At 43.2% G+C, this 26,229-nt stretch overlaps 1 protein-coding gene across 1 annotated transcript; it reads left to right on the plus strand.

Moving 5' to 3' along the window:
- The first annotated feature begins 38 nt into the window (after positions 1 to 38).
- Positions 39 to 24,151, plus strand: RNFT2 (ring finger protein, transmembrane 2). The gene is made up of 10 exons (XM_060785481.2): positions 39 to 133; positions 4,132 to 4,558; positions 7,484 to 7,962; positions 9,884 to 9,960; positions 11,491 to 11,591; positions 12,803 to 12,956; positions 18,978 to 19,127; positions 20,347 to 20,412; positions 20,985 to 21,086; positions 22,771 to 24,151. The coding sequence occupies exons 2-10, from the start codon at positions 4,476 to 4,478 to the stop codon at positions 22,903 to 22,905; spliced, it is 1,347 nt and encodes a 448-aa protein (XP_060641464.1). The 5' UTR covers positions 39 to 133; positions 4,132 to 4,475; the 3' UTR covers positions 22,906 to 24,151.
- The last annotated feature ends 2,078 nt before the right edge of the window (positions 24,152 to 26,229 follow it).

The raw sequence follows: 26,229 nt of genomic DNA on the forward strand, positions 1-26,229 counted from the left end.
CCGGCCCACCTTCTCCCCCAGCCGAGACACAAGGGTGACCGGGGGCGTCCGGTTCCGGAAGGAGGGTGGGACCGGAAGTGACGCAGAGGCCGGGAGGGGAAAGGTTTGGAGGAGCTGGCCAGCCGGGAGACAGGTAAACCTTGTCGGAGGGGTCGAGCTTGGCTGGCGAACTGGGCCTGGCTCCTTCCTTGAGGAAGAGAAGGCCACCCAGAAAGGAAACGGAGGAGAAATGCCCTTTCTTGGCCCCCAGCGGGCTTTGAGGCCTAGCTCTGGCCAAGAGGTCTCAGCCCTGGGTCTTTCCCTCTTTGCTGTTCTCCTCGAGAAGCTCAAGCTCCATTGAAAAAAAAAAGGAAACGGAGGGAGGCATTGGCATCTTGGGGCCTCGCCTCGCTCAGGCCCCTTCCACACAGCTGAATAAAATCCCACATTATTTGCTTTCAACTGGGATACATATGGCAGTGTGGACTCTGGGCCCTTCCACATAGCCCTATATCCCAGAATATCAAGGCAGAAAATCCCACATTATCTGAGTGTGGACTCAGATAACCCAGTTCAAAGCAGATCTTGTGGGATTTTTTGCCTTGATATCCTGGGATATAGGGCTGCGTGGAAGGGCCCAGAGTCCACACTGCCATATAACCCAGAATATCAAGGCAGTAAAAACTGTAATAAAATCCCACAATTTCTGCTTTGAACTGGGTTATCTGAGTGCACGCTGCCATATAACCCAGAATATCAAGGCAGTAAAAACTGTAATAAAATCCCACAATTTCTGCTTTGAACTGGGTTATCTGAGTCCACACTGCCATATAACCCAGAATATCAAGGCAGTAAAAACTGTAATAAAATCCCACAATTTCTGCTTTGAACTGGGTTTTCTGAGTCCACACTGCCATATAACCCAGAATATCAAGACAGTAAAAACTGTAATAAAATCCCACAATTTCTGCTTTGAACTGGGTTATCTGAGTCCACACTGCCATATAACCGAGTACAGAGCAGATAATGTGGGGTTTTAAACAGCTTTTTGGAGGGGGCATCAGGGCCCCTTCCACACAGCTCTACATCGCAGAATATCAAGGCAAGAAATCCCACATTATCTGAGTGTGGACTCATAACCCAGTTCAAAGCAGATATTTTGGGATTTTTTGCCTTGATATCCTGGGATATAGGGCTGCGTGGAAGGGCCCTGAGGGCACACAGCCATATAACCCAGAATATCAAGGCAGTAAAAACTGTATAAAATCCCACAATATTTGCTTTGAACTGGGTCATATAACCCAGTACAAAGCAGATAATGTGGGGTTTTAAACAGCTTTTTGGAAGGGGGCATCAAGGCCCTTCCACACAGCCCTAAATCCCAGAATATCAAGGCAAGAAATCCCACATCTGAGTGTGGAAATTCTGGGATTTTTTGCCCCTCACTAAAACCTGTGATTAAGTGCTGTCTGGAAGTGACCCTAGTTCAGAGCAGATATTGTGGTATTTTCTGCCTTGATATTCTGGGATTTAGGGCTGTGTGGAAGGGCCCTGATCATACACATTTACATCATAAAATTTAAATAATTAAAGTGCAATTCAAATGATAAAACAATGATGATGGTGATATACTATGTATATAACACATACAGTGATGATCCAGTCCAAAGCTGATCATCTGGAGCTTAGATGGCAGTGTAGAAGAGGCTATAGTTGTTTATTTATTGTTGTGTCAAAACCGAATTGAGGATACAGTTATAATGTATAAAAAAACCACAAATTTAAAAACTTGGCATGATGCTAAATTTCCTTTGACCAGAAGCTGGCCACTTGGAGTGCCCCTGGTGTCACTGTAAGAAGGTACACTATTGTGCATGTGGCAAGGCTCAGATTACATTGTAGTAAGTGGCCTGTGGTTTGCTCTTCTCTACACTCACATGTCGTGGACTCAGCTTTGTTGCCCCATTTTTTAAGACTGGTTCTGCATCTTGTGGTGCCAGATCGCAGTCTGTTCAGTGCCTTTCAGGTCATCCAGTCTTCTGTGTGCCCAGGAGGGGTTTTTTCATGCAGCATCAGCCACTAATTGAGGCTCTGGGTTTTAATAAAATAATAAAAATAATAAAATTTTGTTTGTACTTCACCCTATCTCCACAGGGGGTTTTAGCGTGCCACTTTTAGACTCTCACGTGCTGAGGTGTTACTGCAATTGTGTCTGTGGATCTTAGGAAGCTATTTATTGATATAAGACATTGGCTTGTTGGCTAAACAGTATAATTTCTCCAGTGGTGTAGGGCATAGGGATCCTCTGATAATGTGGCATGTCTCATTAAGAGCCACATCCACTGTTTTAATGTGGTGAGATGTATTCCATGCTGGGCCTGCATATTTAGCAGCAGAGTAGCAAAGCTCAAGGGCAGATGTTTTTACTGTGTCTAGCTGTGATCCCCAGGTTGTGCCAGTCAGTTTTTGTACGATATTATTTCTAGCACCCACTGTTGTCTTGATAATCAAACAGTGCTTCTTGTAAGCCAGAGCATGGTCCAGAATAACTCCCAGGTATTTTGTCGTGCTGCAATGCTCCAGTGGGGTTCCTTCCCAGGTAATCCTCCGAGCTCGAGATGTTTGTCTGTTCTGAAGATGTAAGGGACACATCTGGGATTTGGATGGATTAGGGATCCGATAGTTTTCCCTGTAATAGACAGTAAGAGCACCTAAAGCTTCGGAGAGCTTCTGTTCAACTATAAAGCTTCAGAGGACTTCTGTTTAACAAGAAGCCATGGTTGAGACACATGGATGAAACACGGGACCTTGAATATAGGCCATCCCAGAGTTACAAACATCCGACTTACAAAGGACTTCTAGCTAAGAACGAGGGTGAGACAACAGGAAGTGAGAGAAATCTCCCCCTCGGAAGGAAGGGAAACCCACTCTTGGAAGAGTTATTATCAGAGGGGAAAGGGGTCTCCACTGAAGCTGTATCGCCAATCCTTGTTTGCACAACAAGCCACATTTTTCAAAATCCAATTCTCACAGGAACAAAAAGTGAGGGGAAATTATATATAGTGTGTGTGTGTCTGGAGTTATAGTTTAAAATGTACCTGTTCCAACTTAAATACATTTAAATTCAGCTTAAGAACAAACCTCCAGAACTGATTTTGTTCATAACTTGTGGGCTGCCTATACATATATTAGACATCACTGAATTATTATTATTATTACTACTAGTAGTATCCTGCTTTGTTTCTCTAAAAAAGAAACCTAAAGCTAACAGTGAAAGCAATACAATATATCATTTTACACCTAGGAAGCATTAAACATTACAGTACAATTCAACACTGAAACTATGAAAAATCAGCACTCAAACCCATTAAAACCAAACACTTCACAGAGCCCCCAGCTCGATCATAGAAACACAATATTAATAAAATCATTAATGTAATGGCTCACTTCAATGGAATCCTGGGCATTGTAGAAGTATAGGGTTTTCAGCTTTCTGTGCCCCCTAAATTACAGCTCCCATCATTACATTGCATTGCATTGAGCCAGGGCAGTTCAAGTAGTGCCAAATTGCATTTGTTCTGCAGTGTATTTTTCCCCCTTGCCATTCTTAGTTTTCTACACTCTGAGAGTTCTAGCCACAGAGAAAAGGTCCTTCCTTGCATGACCCCAGATCCCAGAATTTCCAAACTCAAAATGCTGCACTTATGGAGGGCTGAGATTGTGGCGCCTTTGTTTTCTGAGGTACACAAATTTTGTTTCATACACAATATTTTCAGTAATTTGGTGCATCAAATGACCTTCAGACTATGTGTCTAAGATATGTATGGAACATAATGAATGTTGTGTTTAGACTTGGGACTCATCTCCAGAATATCTCATGTACCTATCTGAAATTATAGGGAAACCAGAAAACTCCAGAATTGGAAACACTTCTAGTTCCAAGCATTTTGATTAAAGGATATCAACCTGTATTGGGACAAAGAAAACATTTTCTCTTATTTCTCTACCCCATGCATCGTTTTATTCATTTCTGATGTATTATGTCCCACCGCATATTGGCAAGGAAAAATTGAGGGAGACTAAGAAGAATGTCGGGAAATGTTTGTTTTCCTGGTTTGTTTTCTGACTTTATCTCCTTTCTTTGGATCTCAGGAGTGGAGCATCTGAAGGAGAAGCGAATGATTCTCCTTTTGTAGCCATTTGTTTCTTTTTTCTTCCTAAAAGTGGCTTTTGAAACTCGCCTGTTTAATGTTGTACGGAATGAAAAGAAGATTCAACTGTTTCTTTTTCCTTCTGGAAACCATTCTGTACTGGATACAGTTAAGCTGTTTGCTGTGGAGCTTGGGAAATCTACTCTCCACCTGTTGAGTTGTGACCTGCTCTTTTCAAGTAGAATTCCATGCAGTATGTCACTGAGTGAATGGGTACCTGAGAAGACCATCTAGCTAGCCTGTGCAACTATTTCCACCGCTGGTCCCTACTGATCTGCCACTTTCATGCTGAGCGTTTTGTGCTTTAAAGTGTTAAGGAAGATGCAGAGAAGGCACAGCAGTATCACGGATAGCCTTCCTCCTGAAAGGTGAGTTAATCTTCTTTAATGGAATATCAACTTACGGCCACTTACCTCTGTGGCCAAGGATGACGTTACCAGTGGGTGCCTTGGGCAAATGTTTCTGGGCATTGCAAAAGGGTGGCAAACCATTATTTACATTGTTCTTATTGTAATTTAGTGCCAGGATCATGGTAAAATGGTTGTGGGATTTTCTTCCTCACTGATTATAATCCTGTGGTAGTTTTTGGGTGCTGGGCACTGTGTGCCGCACATGGGTAGGTGTTGAGTACAATGCCCTGTTTTACCTGAGAGAACACCTCTCTAAGAATTTCTAGGTATTCCAGTGATTAATGTCTGTGAAAAGCTACTACTATGTTTATGGCTTTTTACTACTTTTATGGTTTGTTTTAACTAATGGTTTACATTATGCTACTTGTTCTTAATGATGTTGTGAGCCGCCTTGGGTTTAACCAGAGAAAGGCAGGGTAGAAATGCCCTAAATAAATAAATAGAAGCTACACATAGACTCGATAGATAACTTTTCTCAAGAAATCTCTAGGTCCTCCAGCATGATTGTAGATCAGTGACCACAGAGTTACACTGGAGGACCTAGAGATTACATTTGTAATGAAATCCATGAATAATCAAATCCACAATGGTCAAAACTATAAATGTGGGGGGATTGATGTAGAATGCTAGAGTTAATAGATGTTTGGTCAGATGTGCAAGTATTGCTTGTGTGCTTCATTGCTTTGCTGCATTGTTTTGTATTAGGCCTGTTAAAAAAATAGTAAGAGGGTTTCATTAGATAAATATAAATATCTCTGTTTAGAAAGATACACAATCTTTAGGGGCAAATTAAGACTTTCTTCTTAAGAGCCATGCGTCTGCACTTTATTTTTAAAAAACAATTACCCACTAAGCTGTTCTTTGCTGCCTGTCTTGGAAGTGTTACCCTGCACTCTAGGGGCACCCCATAGGATAGGATTGTGAGCATAGTCTCTACCAGGTACCTTGGAGGCGTTGTACGTGTTTCAGATGTTCGCAGTCCTGAGAGGTCTCTGTCGCTTTAGTCCTAAACCCTCAGAGACTCTATTAGAAGTATGTGTCCCATTCATCTGGGACTGTAGGGCCACATTGTAAAGTATTGTATGGCTTCTATTCCCTGTCTGATATTTGTGTCAGCCTGGCCTTTGGGAATAACTGTAAAAATCTGCATTCAGTCTGTAGGATGGGGAGAGATGCCTGATGATACTTTGTTTAGATTGGGGGATATCTGGCAAGGAGAACTGGGATAAAGGCTCAGGCGTCGACGGTGTCTGGGAGGGCTTTCGCACAATTGAGACTCGTGCGCCAACTGCGACCGTACCTCGCGAAGGCTGATCTGGCCGGGGTGGTCCATGCCTTGGTCACCTCCAGATTGGACTACTGCAATGCGCTCTACGTGGGGCTGCCCTTGAAAACGGCTCGGAAGTTCCAACTGGTCCAACGAGCAGCAGCCAGGATGCTAACCGTGGACCCCTACAGAGAGAGGTCAACCCTCCTGTTCAAGGAGCTCCACTGGCTGCCGTTTATTTTCCGAGCCCAATTTAAGGTGCAGGTGCGTACCTGCAAAGCCCTGAACGGTTTGGGACCATCCTACCTGCGTGACCACATCTCCATCTACGAACCCACGCGTTCACTTCGGTCATCTGGAGAGGCCCTGCTCGTGATCCCGCCTGCATCGCAAGCGCGCTTGGTGGGGACACGAGACAGGGCCTTTTCCGTGGTGGCCCCCCGACTCTGGAACACCCTCCCCAAAGATCTTAGACAGGCCCCTACATTGGCAGTCTTCAGAAAGAACTTGAAGACCTGGCTGTTCCGATGTGCCTTCCCAGATTAGGAAATCTCCAACACAAAGTCCCATAAGCACTTTACTAGAATTAAGATTACTGCACACCGCACACTGCACTTGCCTTATAATGCCTTAGATACCACCTGTCACATCAGCACTTTTAATCATGTACCCATTACTCTGGCCCGGCCCAGTTTTATTTTATTGTGTTTTAGTGTATTGTTTATTGCCTGTTGTTTACTATGCTTTAATTGTTTTAATTTGCCTTAGGTTTTGTATTGTTATATTGTGTGTTGAGGCCTTGGCCTTTGTAAGCCGCATCGAGTCCTTCGGGAGATGCTAGCGGGGTACAAATAAAGTTTAATAATAATAATAATAATAAAGGAATAGCTGGTGTACACTAGTTCTGAACTTGGACGATTTCATTGGCAGGTGGCAAGGTCAAAAGAGAATGTGTAGCTGCTTCAGGCTGTGGTTGCTGTTGTGTGCCTTTAAGCTATTTCTGACTTACAGAAAGTCTACTATGAAGTTTTCTTGGTAGATTTGTTCAGAGGGAATTTGCCTTTGCCTTCTTCTGAATCTGGGAGAGTGTGACTTGCCCAAACCCATCTATGGGGTTTTGATGTTTTTTCAAACCATCCGGGCATCCCCTAGGCAACGTCCTTGCAGATGGCCAATTCCCTCACACCAGAAGCGACTCAAATCGCTCCTGACATGCCAAAAAAAATCTATGGGGTTTCCATGGCTGAGTAGGGAGTTGAAGCCTGCTCTTCAGATTTGTAGTCAAATGCATTCACAGATTTCTGAATGACGCCTGGAGACCGACGCACACAGTTTTGGAGTCAGGTTGTAGCAACCTGTCTGCAATGAACAGTGCTTGAGCTGGGAAGGAATGGGATCCCAGTGTAGCTGTGTGTGCCTTCCTACAATGGGCAAGATATACAGCAGCTGCTTCCAAAATCCCTTACTGAGCATCCAGACCTGAGGCTTTGATGAACTGGTTTATGTCAGAAGCCTGGAGGTTCTCCTCCCTTAAAGTAAAAAAGGTAAATGAGGAGGGAAGGATAAATGCTCCCATGGCATTTGTTGATGTCTTTCTCCTTTCTTGTGCATGGCAGAAGCCGGAATCAAACCATCACCTCAGAGACAAGTGTGGATGAAGGTGGAGTCTTTGAAGGCCTGAAGACAGAGCCGTCTTCTCCTCCTCCTCAGCTTTTCTCAGGATTGGGAGGCATCCCATCTGGAACGATAACAGCCACCCCTTTCCAGTCCAGTTTGGTCCTGGGGTCTACAGCAGGAGGCGGGGAGGTGTTCATTCAGATGCCTGCGCCGCGGGAGGAGGGGGCCAGCCGTACAGAAGGAGGTCCTTATCACCGCCAGCAACCCCAGCATTACCACCACAGCCACCAGCGAGGGTCCTCCCTCCTGCACATGGCTGGTGGTGACCGTCATGGCCATAGTGAGGAAGGCTTTGAGGAGCAGCCTGGGACGCCGGCCCCTGCCCTTTCTGAGCTGAAAGCTGTCATCTCTTGGTTACAGAAGGGGCTTCCGTTCATCATGATTCTCTTGGCTAAAGTCTGTTTCCAGCACAAGCTTGGTAAGCCCCTTCATTTAAGAACATGGGGGGGGGGGTCGTCTTGAGGGATGAGAAGACAAACCCGTCCAGTGTTTCTAACTTGGTGCAGGCAGGGTTGTTACCCAACAAAAACTTGAAACCAACGGGGAAAAGGTATCCTATTTCTTTGCTGCCACTCCAGATCATTCATGTCTTACAAACAAGTACAAAATGGTACTGTATGAAACAGTAAGAAATATTTCCATAGAGAAAAAGTAAAAGAGACAGTTTCTTTTTAAATGGTTCAACCAAGCTGATGAAATATATTTATGTCTTGACTTTGTCCCAGTATGAAACTTGAGGTGGTTCACAAGTTGAATTAAAACAGAGCCAAAATAGTGGTTCATACAAAGGTTAAGAAAACAAATAGTTTAATTAAAAATGTTGATAAAGTAGCCAAAATATAATAATACTCATCATGGGAAAATGCAATGCAATTACAAGACACACGGGCTCCCATTAAAATTCTTTTGCATCTTGATTGAATTATTATGCTTTAGTTTATTAGTCACCCATTCAGAACATTGTGTCTGAATTGGATGGAAGGGAGAAATAAGAGTCTCACCAATTCCTTAGGACATAAGGCATCTTATATGTACAAACATATTGATAACTCTAGTTCATTTCACATTGCCTTAGCATGAGGTCCCCTGACAACTTTCCTTATTAAGCAGCAACCTTTCTCAACATTTTTGGTGCTGGTCATTGGCCATCTATATAAATAAAAATGTAATGTTCGTTTGTGGGATTAATATAACTCAAAAACCACTGGACGAATTGCTGTCAAATTTGGCCACAAGACACCTACTAACCCAAGTGGTGACCATCACTCAAATAATTATAATTGATATTGCCATTTGAGAGCTGTAGTTGTTGGGATTTATAGTTTACTTACAATCAAAGAGCATGCTGAACTCCACCAATGATGAAATTGAACCAAACGTGGCACATGGGACTCCCATGACCAACAGAAAAGACTAGAAGGGTTTGGTGAGCATTGACTTTGAGTTTGGGAGTTGTAGTTCACCTACATCCAGAGAGCACTGTGGATTCAAACAATAATGCATCTGGACCAAACTTGGCACGAATATTCCATATGCCCAAATATGAACACAGATAGAGTTTGGGGGAAATAGACCTTGACATTTGGGAGTTGTAGTTATTGGGATTTATAGTTCACCTATAATCAAAGAGCACGCTGAACCCTACCAACGACAGAATTGGGGCAAACATCCCACACAGAACCCCCATACTTAAGGCCATCTGTCCAACTCCCTTCACAAGGGCAAGAATGTAATCAAAGCCTTCCTAACAAAGAGCCATCCAGCCATAGATATTGATAGATAGATATATATGATTCACACACACACATATGTATATGACAGATATAGTATCATAGACTTGAAAGGGACCCCTAAAGAAGGACAATTATATGTTGCATGTTCCAGAGTAGGCAAACCAGACAATCTCCACATCAACACTGACAAAGAAATGGCAGGAAATACTGTTTACCCACAAGCATCAAGAAATAACATACATTCGAAACCAACACTTTCTCGTTACTTTATTTTCCAGATCACCAGACTGGGCCACAGTAACGCGTGGCAGGGGACAGCTAGTAATAAATAAATATAACATGGGGATGTGTAGTTCAACATTCCCATCCTCTCCAGCCAGGGTGTACTATGCAGCTGATGGAAGTTGTGATCCAACATATGGTTGAGGAAGGTTAGATGGTGGATGACAGGATATAGCCTGCTAATGTCCCTGTTTTGCAAATGTGCAGAACTGAAAACTGTGCCTCGGTACAAGGTGGGGTGACTATTGATTGTTATATGCTTGGCATACAAGTTTTTCCTCACTTGTGTTTTTTTTAATTTTGTTTTTTGGTTTTTTTTTTTAGGAATTGCTCTGTGTATTGGCATGGCCAGCACATTTGCATATGCCAACTCAACTCTCCGAGAGCAAGTCTCCTTGAAGGTGGGTGGTCTGGGCCTCTTAAAGAGTAGCTTGAAAATTGATATGGTTCAGAGTGATCTAAAGGCTCTTCGGAAATACCGTATGTAGGCCAAGAGGCTAAGAGAAGTGTTTTCCCATGGTAGAGTTAAAACTTATAGGGAGGTCCTCCAAGCATTTGGAAATCCAGCAATGTCAGAATTGCCTGAGTAGTGCTTCTAATGTATTGTCGAAGGATTTCATGGATGGAATCACTGGGTTGTAGGTTTTTTCGGGCTATCAACTATATGTAGATATCTACATAAAAACTCCAACCGTCACCCAAGTCAAAAAATAAGCACCATTAAAGCCTTGGCAGACCGTGCAAAAAGAATCTGTGAACCCCACCTCCTCCAAGATGAACTGAACCACCTCAACTGGGCTCTACAGGCCAATGGATACTCCACCTCAGACATCAGAAGAGCTGCAAGACCGAGAACAAGCCATGAGAATAAAGACGAAGATCCACCCAGAAGAAAAGTGTTCTTGCCATACATCAAGGGAACCACTGATCGCATAGGGAAGCTGATGAGGAAACACAACATACAAGCTATCTACAGACCCACCAAGGAAATCCAACAAATGCTATGTTCAGCAAAGGACAAGAGGGATCCTCTCACTTCTGCAGAAGTCTACCATATACCATGCAGCTGTGGACAAGTCTACATAGGGACCACCAAACGCAGCATTGCCCAAACACGAATCAAGGAACGTGAAAGGCACTGCAAACTACTTCATCCAGAGAAATCAGCCATAGCAGAGCACCTGATGAACCAACCTGGACACAGCATTGTATTTGAGAACACAGAAATGCTGGACCACTCTCACAACCACCATGTCAGACTACACAGAGAAGCCATTGAAATCTACAAGCATGTGGACAATTTCAACAGAAAGGAGGAAATCATGAAAATGAACAAAATCTGGCTACCATTATTAAAAAAAACTCTAAAATTACAACAGCACAACAACAGAGAGGAAACAAACAAGGACATCTAATCACCTCTCAACAAAAGTTTGCTCTAGGCACTGTCGGGCCATTATATGCTAATCAAGGTGGTCAGTTGAAACATTCACACCTAGCTCCAGCAGACAAGAGTCCTTTGTCTCACCCTGGTCATTCCACAGATATATAAACCCTTTTTCCTAGTTCCAGCAGACCTCACTACCTCTGAGGATGCTTGCCATAGATGCAGGCGAAACGTCAGGAGAAAATGCCTCTAGACCATGGCCATATAGCTCGAAAAAACCTACAACAACCCAGTGCTTCTAATATTTTGCACTGGTTATTCAACATTTAGATTTATTTATTTTCTTTGTACCAATGGAAGAGAATAGGTTCCTGCCTTGCAGTACTTAGAGTCTCTAATACGACACATGGAAGGGAAGTAGAGACAGGAGTAAAGAGGGTCAGCAGATTGGATTTCTTTTTCTTTTATTTAGTCCTTTGTTTAAAATGCAAAGTAGCTACAAAGCTTAAAAGTTGCAGAACTCACATTTTCTTTCCTTTCTCAGGAAAAGAGGTCAGTGATGATGGTTTTCTGGATCCTGGCCTTCCTTGCAGGGAACACTCTATATTTACTCTATACATTCAGCTCCCAACAATTGTATAACAGGTGAATACACTTTATGTGCTGGGAATGGGGTGGGTATGGAACAAGAAGAATGGAGAGGGTCTCCTTTCTCAAATGAGAGAAGGTTGAAATTTTGTGGCAGTGGCAGGTCAGGTGGGTCCTTCTTCTGTAGAAAAGTAATAATGTGGTAAAAGAATCTGATGGAACACCATTAGCCACTGTTGGGTTGGATTCACCACATCTTCATTTCCATCTTTTATCAGGAATGTGCCATAATCACTTAGGAGTTATTCTGTTTTCCTTCACTTCCCTGGCTGACTTGTTTGTGGGTGCAGTTCTTCTTCTTTTCATTCTCATCAGTTGAGTGTCAAGTCTCTCATTTTTGCTTTTCTGCCTTTGTTTTTTGTTTTTAGGATTTCATTTTATCCGTTGTGCTGTGCCCATATTGTGAGTATTTTAATTTCAATTCCTCACTTCTACCTTTTTTCAGCTAGGTTCCCCATTGAACACTAACATAAGCATGGGCAAACATTCTACAATGGCCTCATATTATATGTATTTTAAAGTTTTGGGGTTATGCAATAGTGCTTTTGGGTGCAGCTCCTAAGGGCTCCTTTCTTGCATCTGAAGATGACAAAATATGGAGAGGAGAGGATGTGAACCTAATTCTTGCTGAGGCTTGGATTGTCCATGATAAGCAAGCTTTTGCTAGGAAACGCCAGTGTAGCTGTCAGTCATGCTCATCATCATGAGGTTTATGTTAACCATGGTTTGTTGTTTCAACCATGGACTTTATGGTTTGCAGCCATAGTTTGTCTTCCTCATTTTTGGTTTGTTTCCCTTGTGGTTCAAAATAAACAAATGTTCATAAGCCAGTACCAGACCATGAACATTGACATTCAAAGCAAATGAGTTTCAAAAGACCATACCTGTCACAGTTATTAAGTGTGATTTATTTTATGGGGGGAAAGTAATTAATTTCTTTCATTTCTGATGTTTCCCCACTGTTCCTAGATGTCATAGTGAACAACTATTGATACTTTGTGCTTTCAGACACTTGTCAGTGCTGTTTATCAACTATATATACATAGATCTTTGAGTTGAACTCGAATCTGCTACTTTTTTTAGAAGCACTGTTGAGAGCCTTTGGTTGTTCTCTCTTTACAGTCCTTGGTTCAATTTTTTACTGGGAGAGCTGCGAGAGATATAATTCAATTAACAATGTTCACCCCATACTATCTTGTGTTCTTCAGCCTCATATTCCTGAAACCTAACCTGGAAAAGCTGGATTTCTTTGATCTGATGTGGATTGTGGGGATCTCTGACTTCGTACTCAAATATCTTACCATCGCTTTGAAATGCCTCATTGTTGCCTTGCCCAAAATTGTTCTGGCCGTTAAATCAAAGGTAAAAAAATCACCTCTCACTCTGGTTGTAATAAAATTTCCTTCTTCATGAGTTGGATCTTTTAGAAAGTGTTCTTTTCGCCTTATGTGGTGGGAGGGGGGAGAACACATGTTCTCATTATGTTATGGATAAGGCTGTAACTCAAGTTGTGGGTTTTTGTTCTCATTGATCTATGAAACTCACTGGCTGAACTTTCAGCCTAACCTACTTCACAGGGTTGTCCTTCCTGAAAAGGAAGGGAACAGTGTATGTTGCCTTGAACTAATTGGAAGAAAAGTGGGATATGAATGTAACAAATAAAGGAAACCATAAGGCAACTGCTTTGCTGACTTTGGTTGAATGTGGGAAGGCAATCTCTGATAATAATAAACTTGTAGTACATAACCCTGTTGCAAGCCAAATACTTCTTTCCTCTCTTCTCTCATAATGGCAGGCTGGTTCCTACTGGCTTTCTAATCTTAAGTGGCTACAAGATGATCCAGAATTGGTTTAGTAGCTAAGGTAGCACATAAATCTAGGGGAAGAAGGGCCAGTTTTGTCATTTGGGTGAGTGTAACTTCCAGGAACTTCAGTTTCCTTAGTTGGATCAAGTGCGTTCCACCTCCTGAATCATTTTCATCCTGCTCCTCCTAGAGTCCATATTTGTTGAAATTTGGTTTGTTGCGATGCATGGACCCACTTCTATTAGAAATGCATGATTTGTTGACATTTTACAAACTGTCATCTGAATTCATGGTTTTTTATTTGATTACAAACTTTGATTTGTTTGACCCATGGCCTCTAGTAACACTTGAACCTGCAACTATGGCTTGTTTTCTTGACCATAAGGGAGAGGTGACAAAAAGGAAATGGGAAAACAGCAACCAGAAATTGTGGTTTCTTTGGTTAGCAGTGAGACAACATGTGGCTGAAGCTAATAGTGATGTAGATTTGTATGTAAATTTTCCTATAGCAGCTACATTTGCCAGTTAAATTTGGAGAATTAAGAAGAAATATCAGAACAAGGATGACAATTGGGGCAAATAACTTGTGTTCTGTTGTTCCTTTGCTCCCCGTACTTTTTCTGCTTTTCATTTGTGCCGAAACGCTTTTGTGATGAAGACTGATGGAGGACCCCCTCTGTATTAAATGTACACTATTATTATTCAGCTTGGGCCAACATTTCAAGCCAGGAACAGAAGCGATTCTAAATGGGGTTTTTTGTGGGTTGGTTTGGTTGGAAAGGTTTGTTCTTGTGCACAGGGTGCTCAGAAGGCCTATTAATTTATCCCTGGCAGTGGTCCAAAGAATCTTCGCCCCTCTGATGATAATGATTATTATTATTTTATTTGAGGAGATTAATGGGCCGGGTCACAGCATAATCCAGCTTCAGGGAGAAAAAACTCAACCACCTGACACGTGAGCGATGTATAGTCAGCCCAAGACAAATTGCGGCGCTGGAAGAGGTTCACAGCCTTTGCTTGCTTGTCTAAGAGCTCTCCCAGGTTCTCATTAATCCTTGTCCAAGAGAAGAAAGGGACTGGGCCTGTATTTTCAACCAGACAAGGAGGCTGGGAAGATTGCATCTGTCAGGGGCCTTCTAATGGTTCTCCGTGCAGATGCCCCATTCTGAACCGTTCCATCTTGATTGCAACACTCATCAGCTTGAGTCTCTGTCCTTTTCATTATTTTTTCAAATTATTGCCAACTTGCAAACAACACTGTTGTAGAGGATCCATGCAGCAAATTCTGGATTGTGATTTTAAATAATTTTCTCTACTAATGTATTCTACATTACATACAATTTCAATATGATTCTTTTACGTTGAAAAAGTAAAATTGGGCTGTGGGAAGTGGGCTGAACTCTCCAACTCTAAGGGTGAAGGGAAGCATATAAAGCAGGGGTCCTCAAACTAAGGCCTGGGGGTTGGATACGGCCCTCCAAGGTCATTTACCTGGCCCTCGCTCAGGGTCAACCTAAGTCTGAAATGACTTGAAAGCACACAACAACAACAACAACAACAATCCTATCTCATCAACCAAAAGCAAGCCCACACTTTCTATTGAAATACTAATAAGTTTATATTTGTTAAAATTGTTCTTAATTTTAATTATTGTATTGTTTTAAAGTATACTGCACATATCTTATTTGTAGTGCAAATAACACTTTAATTCCCCATGTGCATGGGAATTCAGATTTTTTTCAAATTATAATCCGGCCCTCCAACAGTTTGAGGGACTGTGAGCTGGCCCTCTGTTTAAAAGGTTTGTGGACCCCTAATATAAAGGAAGGGTTTCAGGAAGCTGTGGCTATTTGCGGTGTCCAAACACATGTGTTCATGCACCATGAAACCCACAAGGTGATCTGTTTGTGGCTGTATGTTGCCTTTTGCTAGTGGAAAAACCATACACAGCTCATGGTTGTGTAGGATTTGAACAGGTATTGCTTTTCATACAAGTTCTGTTGGCTGAATTGCCCTCCTCTGTGTGATGAGTAGGCATACAAGCCTTGTCCTATTTTTCAACTAACAATCCCATTTCCCACATCAACCTATCTTCCAGGGGAGATTTTTTTAATAGCAGAGTTGATGGCTGTGACATTTTCTTGTGAGTTGAATGAAGATTCAAAAGAGGAATCCATGGGGGGAAGAATAGGGAACCAGGCATCTGGTAGTTCCTTAGTTTCCACCCAGAGCATTCCTGCTTCTTTCTCTTGCCCTCCCTCCATTTTTTCTAATGCTCCACACCCCTCAAGCTGTCTCTCCTTAGCTGAGTAAATGAGAATCTGCCATTTGCCACAGGCATAACAATGGACGCCTCCAAGAGCCACATGGCTCAGGCCGTTTTAATTTACTTTAATTCATTTTCCTATTGAGCCAAATGGTAAGTGCTTGTTGTTTGTTTTTAATGGAGGACAGTCAACACACCAGAGGTGTAGCCAAGGCTCTCCTGAGGGCAGGAGGAGCGCAGCTGTTCAGCAGGGCTCCGGCACTCCTGCTCCGGCAACCTTTGGACTTTTTGGGTGAAGGAAAACAGTGGTTGTGATGAGTGGGAGGAGAGGAGATGCTCAGACCAGGGGTCAAGGGCCTTGCATGCCTCCACTGGGCAAAATTGTAAACGAAGAATTTTGAATTTTGCCTAGTCCAGGGCTCCTTAAACCTTTTGAAAGGCAATGGGACAAATTCACAGTGGAGGGAGGTTCTCAGTGGCTCCTAGGCATGGTTGTTATATACTCAGCGGCTGCCTGCTGGTTGGGAGCCACTTTTCTAATGCAAGGGTTGGGCAAAAGGTGGCTCTTTGGGTAGGCCCCTCTCACTTACACACACTCTTACACTAGAATGCTAAAATGCAGAAAGTTGGAGGAGGCTAGACGTGGACCTCTGCGTAAAAGAATTGTGAGCTTATTTCTCTTATGGACAGCAAACTTTAGACTGGATAACATGATCAGAGGTACTCTGTTCATTCTTGCTTGGAAGAAAAGGTTGTCAGTGGTTACAGGTCATGATAGCTGTATATTGCCTCCGGTACCAGAGGGAGTAAGTGTACCAGTTGCTCCGGTGGAAAGTGCTATTGTTTTCGCATAGCACAGGAGTTATGGGCAACCAGTTGGCCACTGTTCGAACAAAATCCCGGACTAAGAAAGGATTTGAGTCTAATCTATGCACAGCTGTCCTTATTTCAGTTCAGCTTTGAATGTTGCCTTATAATTTTACCTGTTTGGAAATCTCCCTGAGCTAGTTAGGCATGTTGCTTTGCATTGTATTCCTTCCCGTCATTTCCGACTTATAGCAACCCTAAGGGTTTCCTTGGTGAAATTTTCTCAGAAGTGCTTTGCCTTCATCTGAGGCTGAGACAGTGTGACATGATCAAGGTGGGTTTCCATGGCTGAGCAGTCCAAGGTCTTCTGAAGAGCAAGCTGCCTTGAGTTCCATTTGTAATAGAAAAGTGGAATATAAGTCAAATAATAAAGAAAGCATGGTTAGTCTTGGTAGCTGGGATGAGTGCTGGGCAGGAGGACTTGGCCAGGGCTTGCACCAGGAAGAAGTGGAGGGGGAGGCCTGACCTCTGCTAGGGCTCTGGATCTTTTATTGCTTTCATGCTTTCAAAATGACTCCCCATGCAGTGCACTGGGGTTGCTTTTCTGTCCAACACCTCCCTACTAATCTATTAAATTGCCTGCAACTGGGATCTCAAATTGTTGCCATTACAGAAATGTTCCACAGCCCCCCCCCCCCCATGATTAAACTGGGAGGGAGGGAGCTCAGGTCCTTGAGTAAGCGCTAGCATGACCTCACTGGGTCTCCCCAGGGATATGAGATCATGTGGATGCCGGAGCTCTCGGTAGGCTTCGATTTGTTCCACGCAAGGACAGCCTGCGGAATGATCTCATCCTTGGGGGACCCAGCGGGAGTGGGCCTTGCCTGCCGTTCTCCTTGGGGACCCTGACGGGCTCAGTCCCTGCCGCTCTTACTCGCTTTTGGCAAGGGAGCAGTGTTAGAGAATGTGTGCAGTAGGCAGGGGAAGCAAAACCTTCCATTTCTGGGTCTGTAGGCAATCTCCTCTTGAACAGTACCCCACATCCTGATGACTTGATTCAGATCTCCAGTGCTGATGGGAAGCAGTAGAAGAATTAGTCCTCTTGAGTCCCTATATAGGCTGAAAGACAGGATAAAAATACAGTGAATATTAATGATGTCTCCATTTTCCAAGAGGTTTTACTCAATAGTGGCAATGTGCAGATGCCTTTGACCAGTTGCCCCTGAAATCTGCAGCTAAATTTAAGTCGGTCAACCATCAAGGCACATGAAAACAAGGCTAAAATTTGGTCAGTGGTATTGGAGTGATGATACAGCAAGAGTGCTGTCTCCTAGGGATGAAAGGTGGCGATGATTGTATTTTTCTTGCCGTCCTTCCAGCCCCCTGAGTGCATTCCTCTAGGAGGTAAACACTGAGCAAGATTGCCTTGCAGGTCCCTCAGCAGCTTATTGTGTTTAAGTGAACTGACTTATGTATACAGGCACATGCACAGAAGTTTTCAACAAAGAGGCTGCACCTTCTGCCAGTGTGCTTAACCAGGTTGCGTTTCAGGGAGAATGGTTGTCCTTTTTTCTGATGCATGTCCTTTGAGTACATCACTTTGGCATAGTGTAAAAATATCCCTCAGGGGATTTACAAGTCCTATAGTGAACCAGTTTATGAGGATAAATGGTCAGTACACATGGCTGACTCTCTGTTGTGCAACTACAAGGTGGAAAGACAACACAGAGATATTATTTTAATGCATTTCACATGTAATGATCCCATGCTCCAAATTATGCTGCTCTCAGCTGGTTACAACTGTCGTGCATCATTCCCCACCCCCAGACCCCACCATTCTGCGTTGTAGCACATTTTACACTTGTGTTTGCCACTAAAAGGATCCCAGCGAATGTGTGTTAAAATGCACTTTATGTCTTCCTACATGTCAGGGGGTTTGCCCTTTATCATATGGTTCTGTTATTTCCAGCCTCTTACATTCATATCCTGCATTTCTTCCAATGATCTTGAGCAGGGCTGTCGAGTCAGCTGGAAGCAATTTTGGGTGAATTCAGATTCCATAGAAATGGACTGGCTTTGACTTCAAAATAAAATATTACATGACAACTTTGTGGCCTACTGACTTTTACAGAATTTAAAGAAAATGTGCTTATTCGGAAATTTTAATCAAATAAATGTGCTTTTTTCTTCGGTTCCTTCAGTCTGAGGGCCCTTCCATACAGCTGAACAAAATCCCACATTATCTGCTTTAAACTGCAATATATGGCAGTGTGGATAATAACCCACAATATCTTCTTTGAACTGAGTTAACTGAGTCCTCACTGCCATATATCCCAGTTCAAAGCAAATCACGTGGGATTTTATTCAGCTGTGTGGAAGGGCCCCCAGTTATTTTCATGATTTCATTGTCTTAGAACTGGACTCTGGATCTTCAAAGTTCTTGTCCTGTGCTTCAGCCGTGAGACCACATTTCCCCTCTCTTATGCTCACCTTTGTGTCTTTCAGGGGAAATTCTACCTAGTCATTGAAGAGCTGAGCCAGCTCTTCCGTTCCCTGGTTCCCATTCAGTTATGGTACAAGTACATCATGGGCGATGATCCATCTGGCAGTTATTTCCTTGGAGGGATTCTCCTGATCATGTACAGTCTTTGCAAAGTAAGTTGATGGCCTGTGGTTCTGTGATGACTTTCCTTACAGCTTTCGACACCTTCATTCAATCCCCAGCATCTCCCATGAACAGGATTAGGTAGCAAGTGATGAGGAAGACATTTTCTGCCTGTGTTTCTGAGGAGCTAGGGAAAAGAGCCTTGGACTAGATGGGAATATGTGTCAATTTATTTATTTATTTCTCAACTCCATAGGGGACTCAAGGCGGCTTACATATATAGGCAACAATTTGATGCCAAAAACACACATAATAAAAAACATACATTAAAACAATCATTAAAAACATATAAAACCTTAAAACCAATTATTTAAAATCACACAATCCAATATTGTAGTCCGTGGTCGAGATTTCAACTTCCAGCATCTATAGCCAGCCATGGTTCAGGATGCTTGGAGTTTCAGTCTAAGCATCATCTGGAGCAGTGGTTCCCAATTTGTTTTGACCAGGGACCACTCTCCAACATGAGTATCAAAAGGGTTATGAATCGATTTTTGATCAACTTTAGATTTGGTTTGGTTATTTGGGGTGCCGATTCAGAAAATTGCCTTGGACAGACCACAAGAGCTCTAGTTTCTGATACAGAACATATGCCACCCGGTAGTCACCGTCTGCTCACCCACAGAAAAGCATATTTAGTAAGCCTTGGCACTATAAGGGTTTTCCGAGATAAGTCGCTCTTGTTGCAACAGTGTAGTAAATGGTGAGGCGGCGGCCCATATTTTAGTTCTTGCAGACCACTGGTGGTCCATGAACCACAGGTTGGGAGCCACTGATCTGGAGGGACAAGAAAGACCCATCCTTGGAATTGGTGCATCAATAAACACTTTCCTAAGCACCATTGGGTGCCAATTGGTCCCAGCTTACCTTGGGGAGCCACTCAGGAGCCGTTTTTGTTTGGAAGCTAAGCAGAGTCAACCTTGGTTAGTACTTGGATGGGAGACTGCCAAATGGATACCAGGTGCTGTTGACTCTGTTGCAGAGGAAGGAACTGGCAAAATCACCTCTTAAGTATTTCTGGCCTAAGAAAACCCTATGCAATTCATGAGGCTGCCATATGTCAACAAGAAACATAAAAGGCATTCACTTATTTGTAACAGCCATGCAGCAGGCTGATATTCAATATAGAGAAATTTTCTGCCACATTCTGAAGATGTGATGACACTTTGCATGCAATCTGTAAGAAATGTCTACATCTTTCCCCCCTAGTCCTTTGACATCTGTGGCCGTGTGGGAAGCGTCCGGAAGGCACTGAAGTTCTTCTGTACCCCTCAGGTAGGTAGGCAGCTGCTTTGCATTCCTATAATTAAGATAATTGTCTCTTTGCTCTTGTGGGTGCTAAAGGATTTGCTCCTATCAGACTGGCTGTCACCTCCTTAGAAGTACCTCCCCCCCCCCCCTCCACAAATATGATCTATCTTCATTTGATCTTGTACAGGGCTTAGGACTAGAACCTCCCAATCTGTTTTTCATAGCCTGCTGTTTAGTCACCTGATCCTTCCCCTTAGTCCTTAAGATGGGGTGAAGAGAACCTTTGGCACTCTGTAGGTTTTAGCATACAGCTTCCATTGCTTTTACCAATGATGAACAAGGTTCAAGGATTATGGAAGCTGTAGTCCAACACTTCTGGAGGGCCACAGGCTTCCCAGTCCTGCTCTAAAGAAGGAAAAAAAGGGACCTGGGGCTGAGTTAAGCCCAAGGCCTCTTGAGTCCATCATCCAGGTCGTGTTTTTGCTAAGCCCAAGATTGGTTGCTTTTATCTTTTTGTGAATTTCTTTGGTCATAAATCACTGGCTGTTGCCACTGTTTGTATTACAACACTGAACTGGGTGCTTTCTCTTTGACAGAGCTATGGGGTCCGTGCAACTAACCAGCAGTGCAGCGAGGCGGGTGACATCTGTGCCATCTGCCAGGCTGAGTTCAGAGAGCCGCTGATCCTCTTATGCCAGGTTCTTTCTTTCTTTTCCTCTCTTGGAGTGAGGTGGCACAGGGCAACCTGTCCAGTGGTGCTCTGTTTGCTGAGCTGCTCAGTCAGTTGTGGGCATCAGAGGTGTGGAGTGCAAAGCAAACTGGTGGAGTACAGATTTTTTGGTAGAGTCCTAGGATTGATATTTGTCTTTGCTACCTAGCAGACTGGAGCCGGGTGATTTCTTGTGGGCATCCCTCTACAACCTTGGCTCCTCTGATGGGCTTACTGAAGGGGCAGGAACACTTAGATGACCTCTGGCTATCCACCAATGGCCATTTGGGGTCATCTTTTTCATTCCCCAGTGCCCTGGAACAGTACTACATTAGGGCCATCATGGGTAAAGCGGGGAGAATTTTTATTTGGATGAAGGGAAATGGCTGAGCTCATCTAACTCAGCCCTCCCCCAGGTGCTTCTACATTCTAAAAAAGACATTAGGCTATTTGGCATAAATAGGAGTATAGCGTCTAGATTCAAGGAAGTCATGCTACCCCTCTATTCTGCCTTGGTCAGACCACACCTGGAATACTGTGTCCAATTCTGGGCATCACAATTGAAAGGAGATATTGACAAGCTGGAATGTGTTCAGAGGAGGGCAACTAAAGTGATCAAGGGACTGGAAAACAAGCCCTATGAGGAGTGGTGTAAAAAACTGGGCACGTTTAGCCAGCAAAAGAGAAGGCTGAGAGGAGACATGATGGCCATGAATAAATATGTGAGGGGAAGTTATAGGGAGGAAGGAGCAAGCTTGTTTTCTGCTGCCCTGGAGTTTCGAACGCAGAACAATGGCTTCAATCTACAGGAAAGGAGATTCCACCTGAACATGAGGAAGAACTTCCTAACTGTGAGAGCTGTTCAGCAGTGGAACCCTCTGCCCCAGAGTGTGGTGGAGGTCCCTTCTTTGGAGGTTTTTAAACAGAGGTTGGATGGCCATTTGTCGGGGGTGCTTTGAATGTGATTTTCCTGCTTCTTGGCAGGGGGTTGAACTTGATGGCCCATGAGGTCTCTTCCAACTATATGATTCTATGTTATAGATGTTGCACATCATTTCTAGTCACTCTTCTCTGCCCAGGTGCCCTAGCTGAATCTTTTAGCTAAGTCTGTTAGCCATTATTATTATTATTATTATTGCTAAGAGACTCAGCTAGGACACCTGTGCAGAGAAGAGTGACTAGAAATAATTATATAGTAATAATAATATATCTGCCTGTCCTTGCGGGTCTTGGCCTTGCCAAAGTGTCATCATATTTGACCGTTCTTCTTTAAACCTGCATATAATGTGTGTTTCCTCAGTCAGAGGACAGAACACCTGAGCACAGAATTTGGTATGTGACACAGAAGTCAATATATTGGTCATTTAGGTCTGGCATTAGTACTTGGCACAGTGATGTCTGTCTTGGGCTTTGAACAGTAGATAGATATGAGCCAAGCTCTCCTTTGGCCTACAATTTCCAAGACAAATATTACCTCAGGCATTGAGCATGGTTGGAAATTTACATCAGCAGCTTAAATCTGCTTGACACAGTGATCTGGGTGAGCTGGGAGGATGTAAAACAAATGTGTCTAAGATTTGGGGCACCTAGGCGCCATGCAGGACCTTAGTCTTTTTATGAATCTGTTTTTCTAGGCATACCACTTCATTCAGGGTTCTCTTTTGTCTGTGCAGCATGTTTTTTGTGAAGAATGCCTCTGCCTTTGGTTTGACCGAGAGAAGACCTGCCCTCTCTGCCGCTCTGCGTCTGTGGAAACCCTGCGATGTTGGAAAGATGGTACCACCTCTGCACATTTCCAGGTGTATTGAGTTCTAGGTTGTCGCAGGAAATAGCATAGAGTAGGAGACATCCTGTTTTGGGGCTGAGGAGGTGGGAAGAAAGGAAGTTTTGCCTGCATATGTACTGGAAGGTGTGGCTTATTTCTCCCTCACTTTCTTCATACATGGCATCATGAATTGATTAAACTGGCCGTCGCAAGATGCATCAATGACCACTAGCACAGATGGCTTAAGAAGGGGTATCACAGTTGGTGTCTAGTGGTCATGATGGCTAAAGGGAACTGCCATGTCCAGAGAGTTGCCTTTACAGATTACAACTCAGAATCCCTCAGCTAGCATGACTAATGACCATGTTGGTATGGGGCTCTAGGAGTTGCAATCCAAAAATGTGACCCTGCTATGGAATGTATGAGCTGTGGAGAACAACAGTAGCTTTGGTGGAGGTCACTGTGGCAAGCATGTATTTAACCACTTTTGGAAATAGGATGCTGGATTAAATGAAGCTTTATCTTGACCCAACCAGAGCATTTTGTATGTTCTCAGAGAAACCCATGTTCCAAGTTGTGTCTGCCCAAGTGAGTCTTTCAATGAATTTGCTCTCAAACTGAAAGTTGGTCCCAATCCTAACGGTGTTTGTGTTGTCCATGTATTAATATCATGCCATCATATCATACATTTTCTTGCTTTCAAAAGCTTTTGGAATTTGTTATGTTGTTTTATAATCTTGTACAGGTTGAACTTTCTTTATCTAAAATGTTTGGGACCAAGTGTTCTATGTATACATACATATATACATACATACATATATTTTACATTGAACATCTTTGACAGGACCCAATGGTTTTGGTTGTTTTCCTAGAATATCAATGGCGCTATATAAGTAAACAATAATGATAACAACCTGATGAGACAGTATTGTATGCCTAACTTTCAGTGGCATGCATCTCCCTAAGGCTTGTTCTGCATTAATCCATTTTAAAACATGTGTTTTAATCAGAATTGATATAACAAGGAGTCTCCAGAGTTGTCCGTCCTCTATCTCATACCGATTTGAATAGGGAGACAAGTGTGGTGTAGTGCTGAGATTATTTGGACTGGTGGGGGACCTGGGTTCTTCCACTGAGCTGTGGAAGTTACTACTTGACACTGAGACTGTTCCTGGTTGCAGTCAGTCTTACTTCTGCTGTGAGGAGCAGCACCATACAGGCCACCTGTGCCACTTTGAGCTGGTTGAAGCTGGGATATACGTGTAACAAATAAAATGATATAAACTCTCTGTGTGTGAATATTGCAACATAAACATAACTTTGGATCTTTGAATTTTGTATCTGTGTTTAAGACTCTGCCATATATTCAGGCCCAGTTCTCTGTTAGGTCCTAGTTTATTAACTTGGGAGAAATTTGCGAACGGCTATCTTTACTGCAATGGGCTGAGAAGCTGCGCAGAGTACAAAACGTGGGGATATTGATGGTGATGATGGGATAGACCTGAAATATATATCCTGAATAAGGTGGGGGGCCATGTATACATATTGGTTTAATTTTATGACCAGGCCTGCATGAGTGTATCACTCTCTGGACTGTGATGTACAGGCAGAAAACTGATGGGCCACAAAGCAATTGTGCAGTCTTCTGTGTGCTGCATGGCTTTCAATTTTTCTTTCATGTCAGGAGCGACTTGAGAAACTGCAAGTCACTTCTGGTGTGAGAAAATTGGCTGTCTGCAAGGACGTCACCCAGGGGACACCCGGATGTTTTACCATCCTTGTGGGGGGCTTCTCTCATGTCCCCGCATGGGGAGCTGGAGCTGATAGAGGGAACTCATCCACACTCTCCCTGGTTTCAAACCTGCGACCTGTCGGTCTTCAGTCCTGCCGGCACAAGAGTTTAACCCACTGCACCACCAGGGGCTCCTGCATGGCTTTCAATGAGATGAGTGCTGAAATGGATTCAGATTTCTCATGCAGATTGTAGTGCATGACCAGATTTTTTTTTTATTTATTTATACCCACCATCTCCCCAAAGCGACTCAGGGCAGCTTACCAAAACACTAGAAGTTTATTCAAGTTCAATGACTAGAGAAGGAGAGGGGAAGCTCTGGGCTACCAATGATATTGGGCCTGCTGTATATATCCTGAATAAGGTATATATCCTGAATAAAGTGGAGGAGGACTTCATACTGTTTCTGATCAGCTAATGAGAACTTCACTCCAAAATTGTGTTCCTCAGATAGAGGAGCAACCATCGTGGTGGGTTTCATTGACTTCAAGGATCAGCTGAGGCAGGCGGGTTTGGCAGCCCAGGTGCTTTCCTTGAAACACAAGACTCTTATTTTGCTAGCCTTGCAGGAAAAAAGCCAATGGAGATTAGCACTCCATGAAAACTGGGCATTTTGAACAAAAAGGCGACAAAGAAAGAGACGACACCTTGAATTTTTGTTGCTGCTTTTTTTTTTAATAAAGGCAATATAAATATGTACAAAGTACCCAGTATAGGAAATTCCTTTTACAAAAGGGTGAGAAAAAGTCCCATCAAATCACAAGCAAAACTCCAGAAGTTACTTATTCCACTTGCAGTGTGCACAGAGGGAGTTTTGCAAAGGCAGCTCCACCTGTCACTGGTCATGTCAACACTTCACATTTTTTTCAGCACAAAAGAAGCTTGGTGCAACCCTTCAAGGCCATGTGATTGCTTTCGAATCTCCACTTTGGCAAACTTATGGCCCAAAACAGCTGGAAGGCAAGACGTCACTGGTGCCTTAGATCAGGGTGGATGCCTTCTGGGATGGGAGAAGGAGGCTGTGGCATTCCCCGAATCCTAGCCATTATGTGGGACAGGGATGGGAAATAGATCTTGCTTCCCCAGTAAAATCTAGCTCTGGAGAGCCAGCCAAACAGCTGTTTGTCAAACTGTTAGGGAGGCCATGTCTGTATACAATGGGAGATGTCTCCATGCAAACTCTTTTTCCTATCAGACCTGTTGGGGTTTAGATGGAGCATTTTTTCCAGTGGAGATAGGATAGCTGTTTCCCCCTTCCCTCCATCAGATCAAATCAAATTTTCAAATTTCCTTAATGAAGGTCATTTCTGTGTAAGGAATGATACAAAGGTCTTGAAAGCGTGTGTCTACGAACCACGAAAGCAATCACAGGCTGCAAGTTGCTGTGTCTACATTAGATTACAGCCAAGCTATAGCTCCCAGCATATTTATTTGTGTCAAACAAGTCCTGTATATCCACCACATGTTCAAACTGGTTTACAATAGAAAAAAGAGGCATATCACAATAATATACAATCAAAGCAGAGTGGAAAAAACATTACAAGCCATCAGTGTAGGACAAAGCCATCAGTGTAG

This window comes from Anolis sagrei, chromosome X, assembly GCF_037176765.1.
Source record: "Anolis sagrei isolate rAnoSag1 chromosome X, rAnoSag1.mat, whole genome shotgun sequence".
In the NCBI taxonomy this organism is placed as follows: domain Eukaryota; kingdom Metazoa; phylum Chordata; class Lepidosauria; order Squamata; family Dactyloidae; genus Anolis; species Anolis sagrei.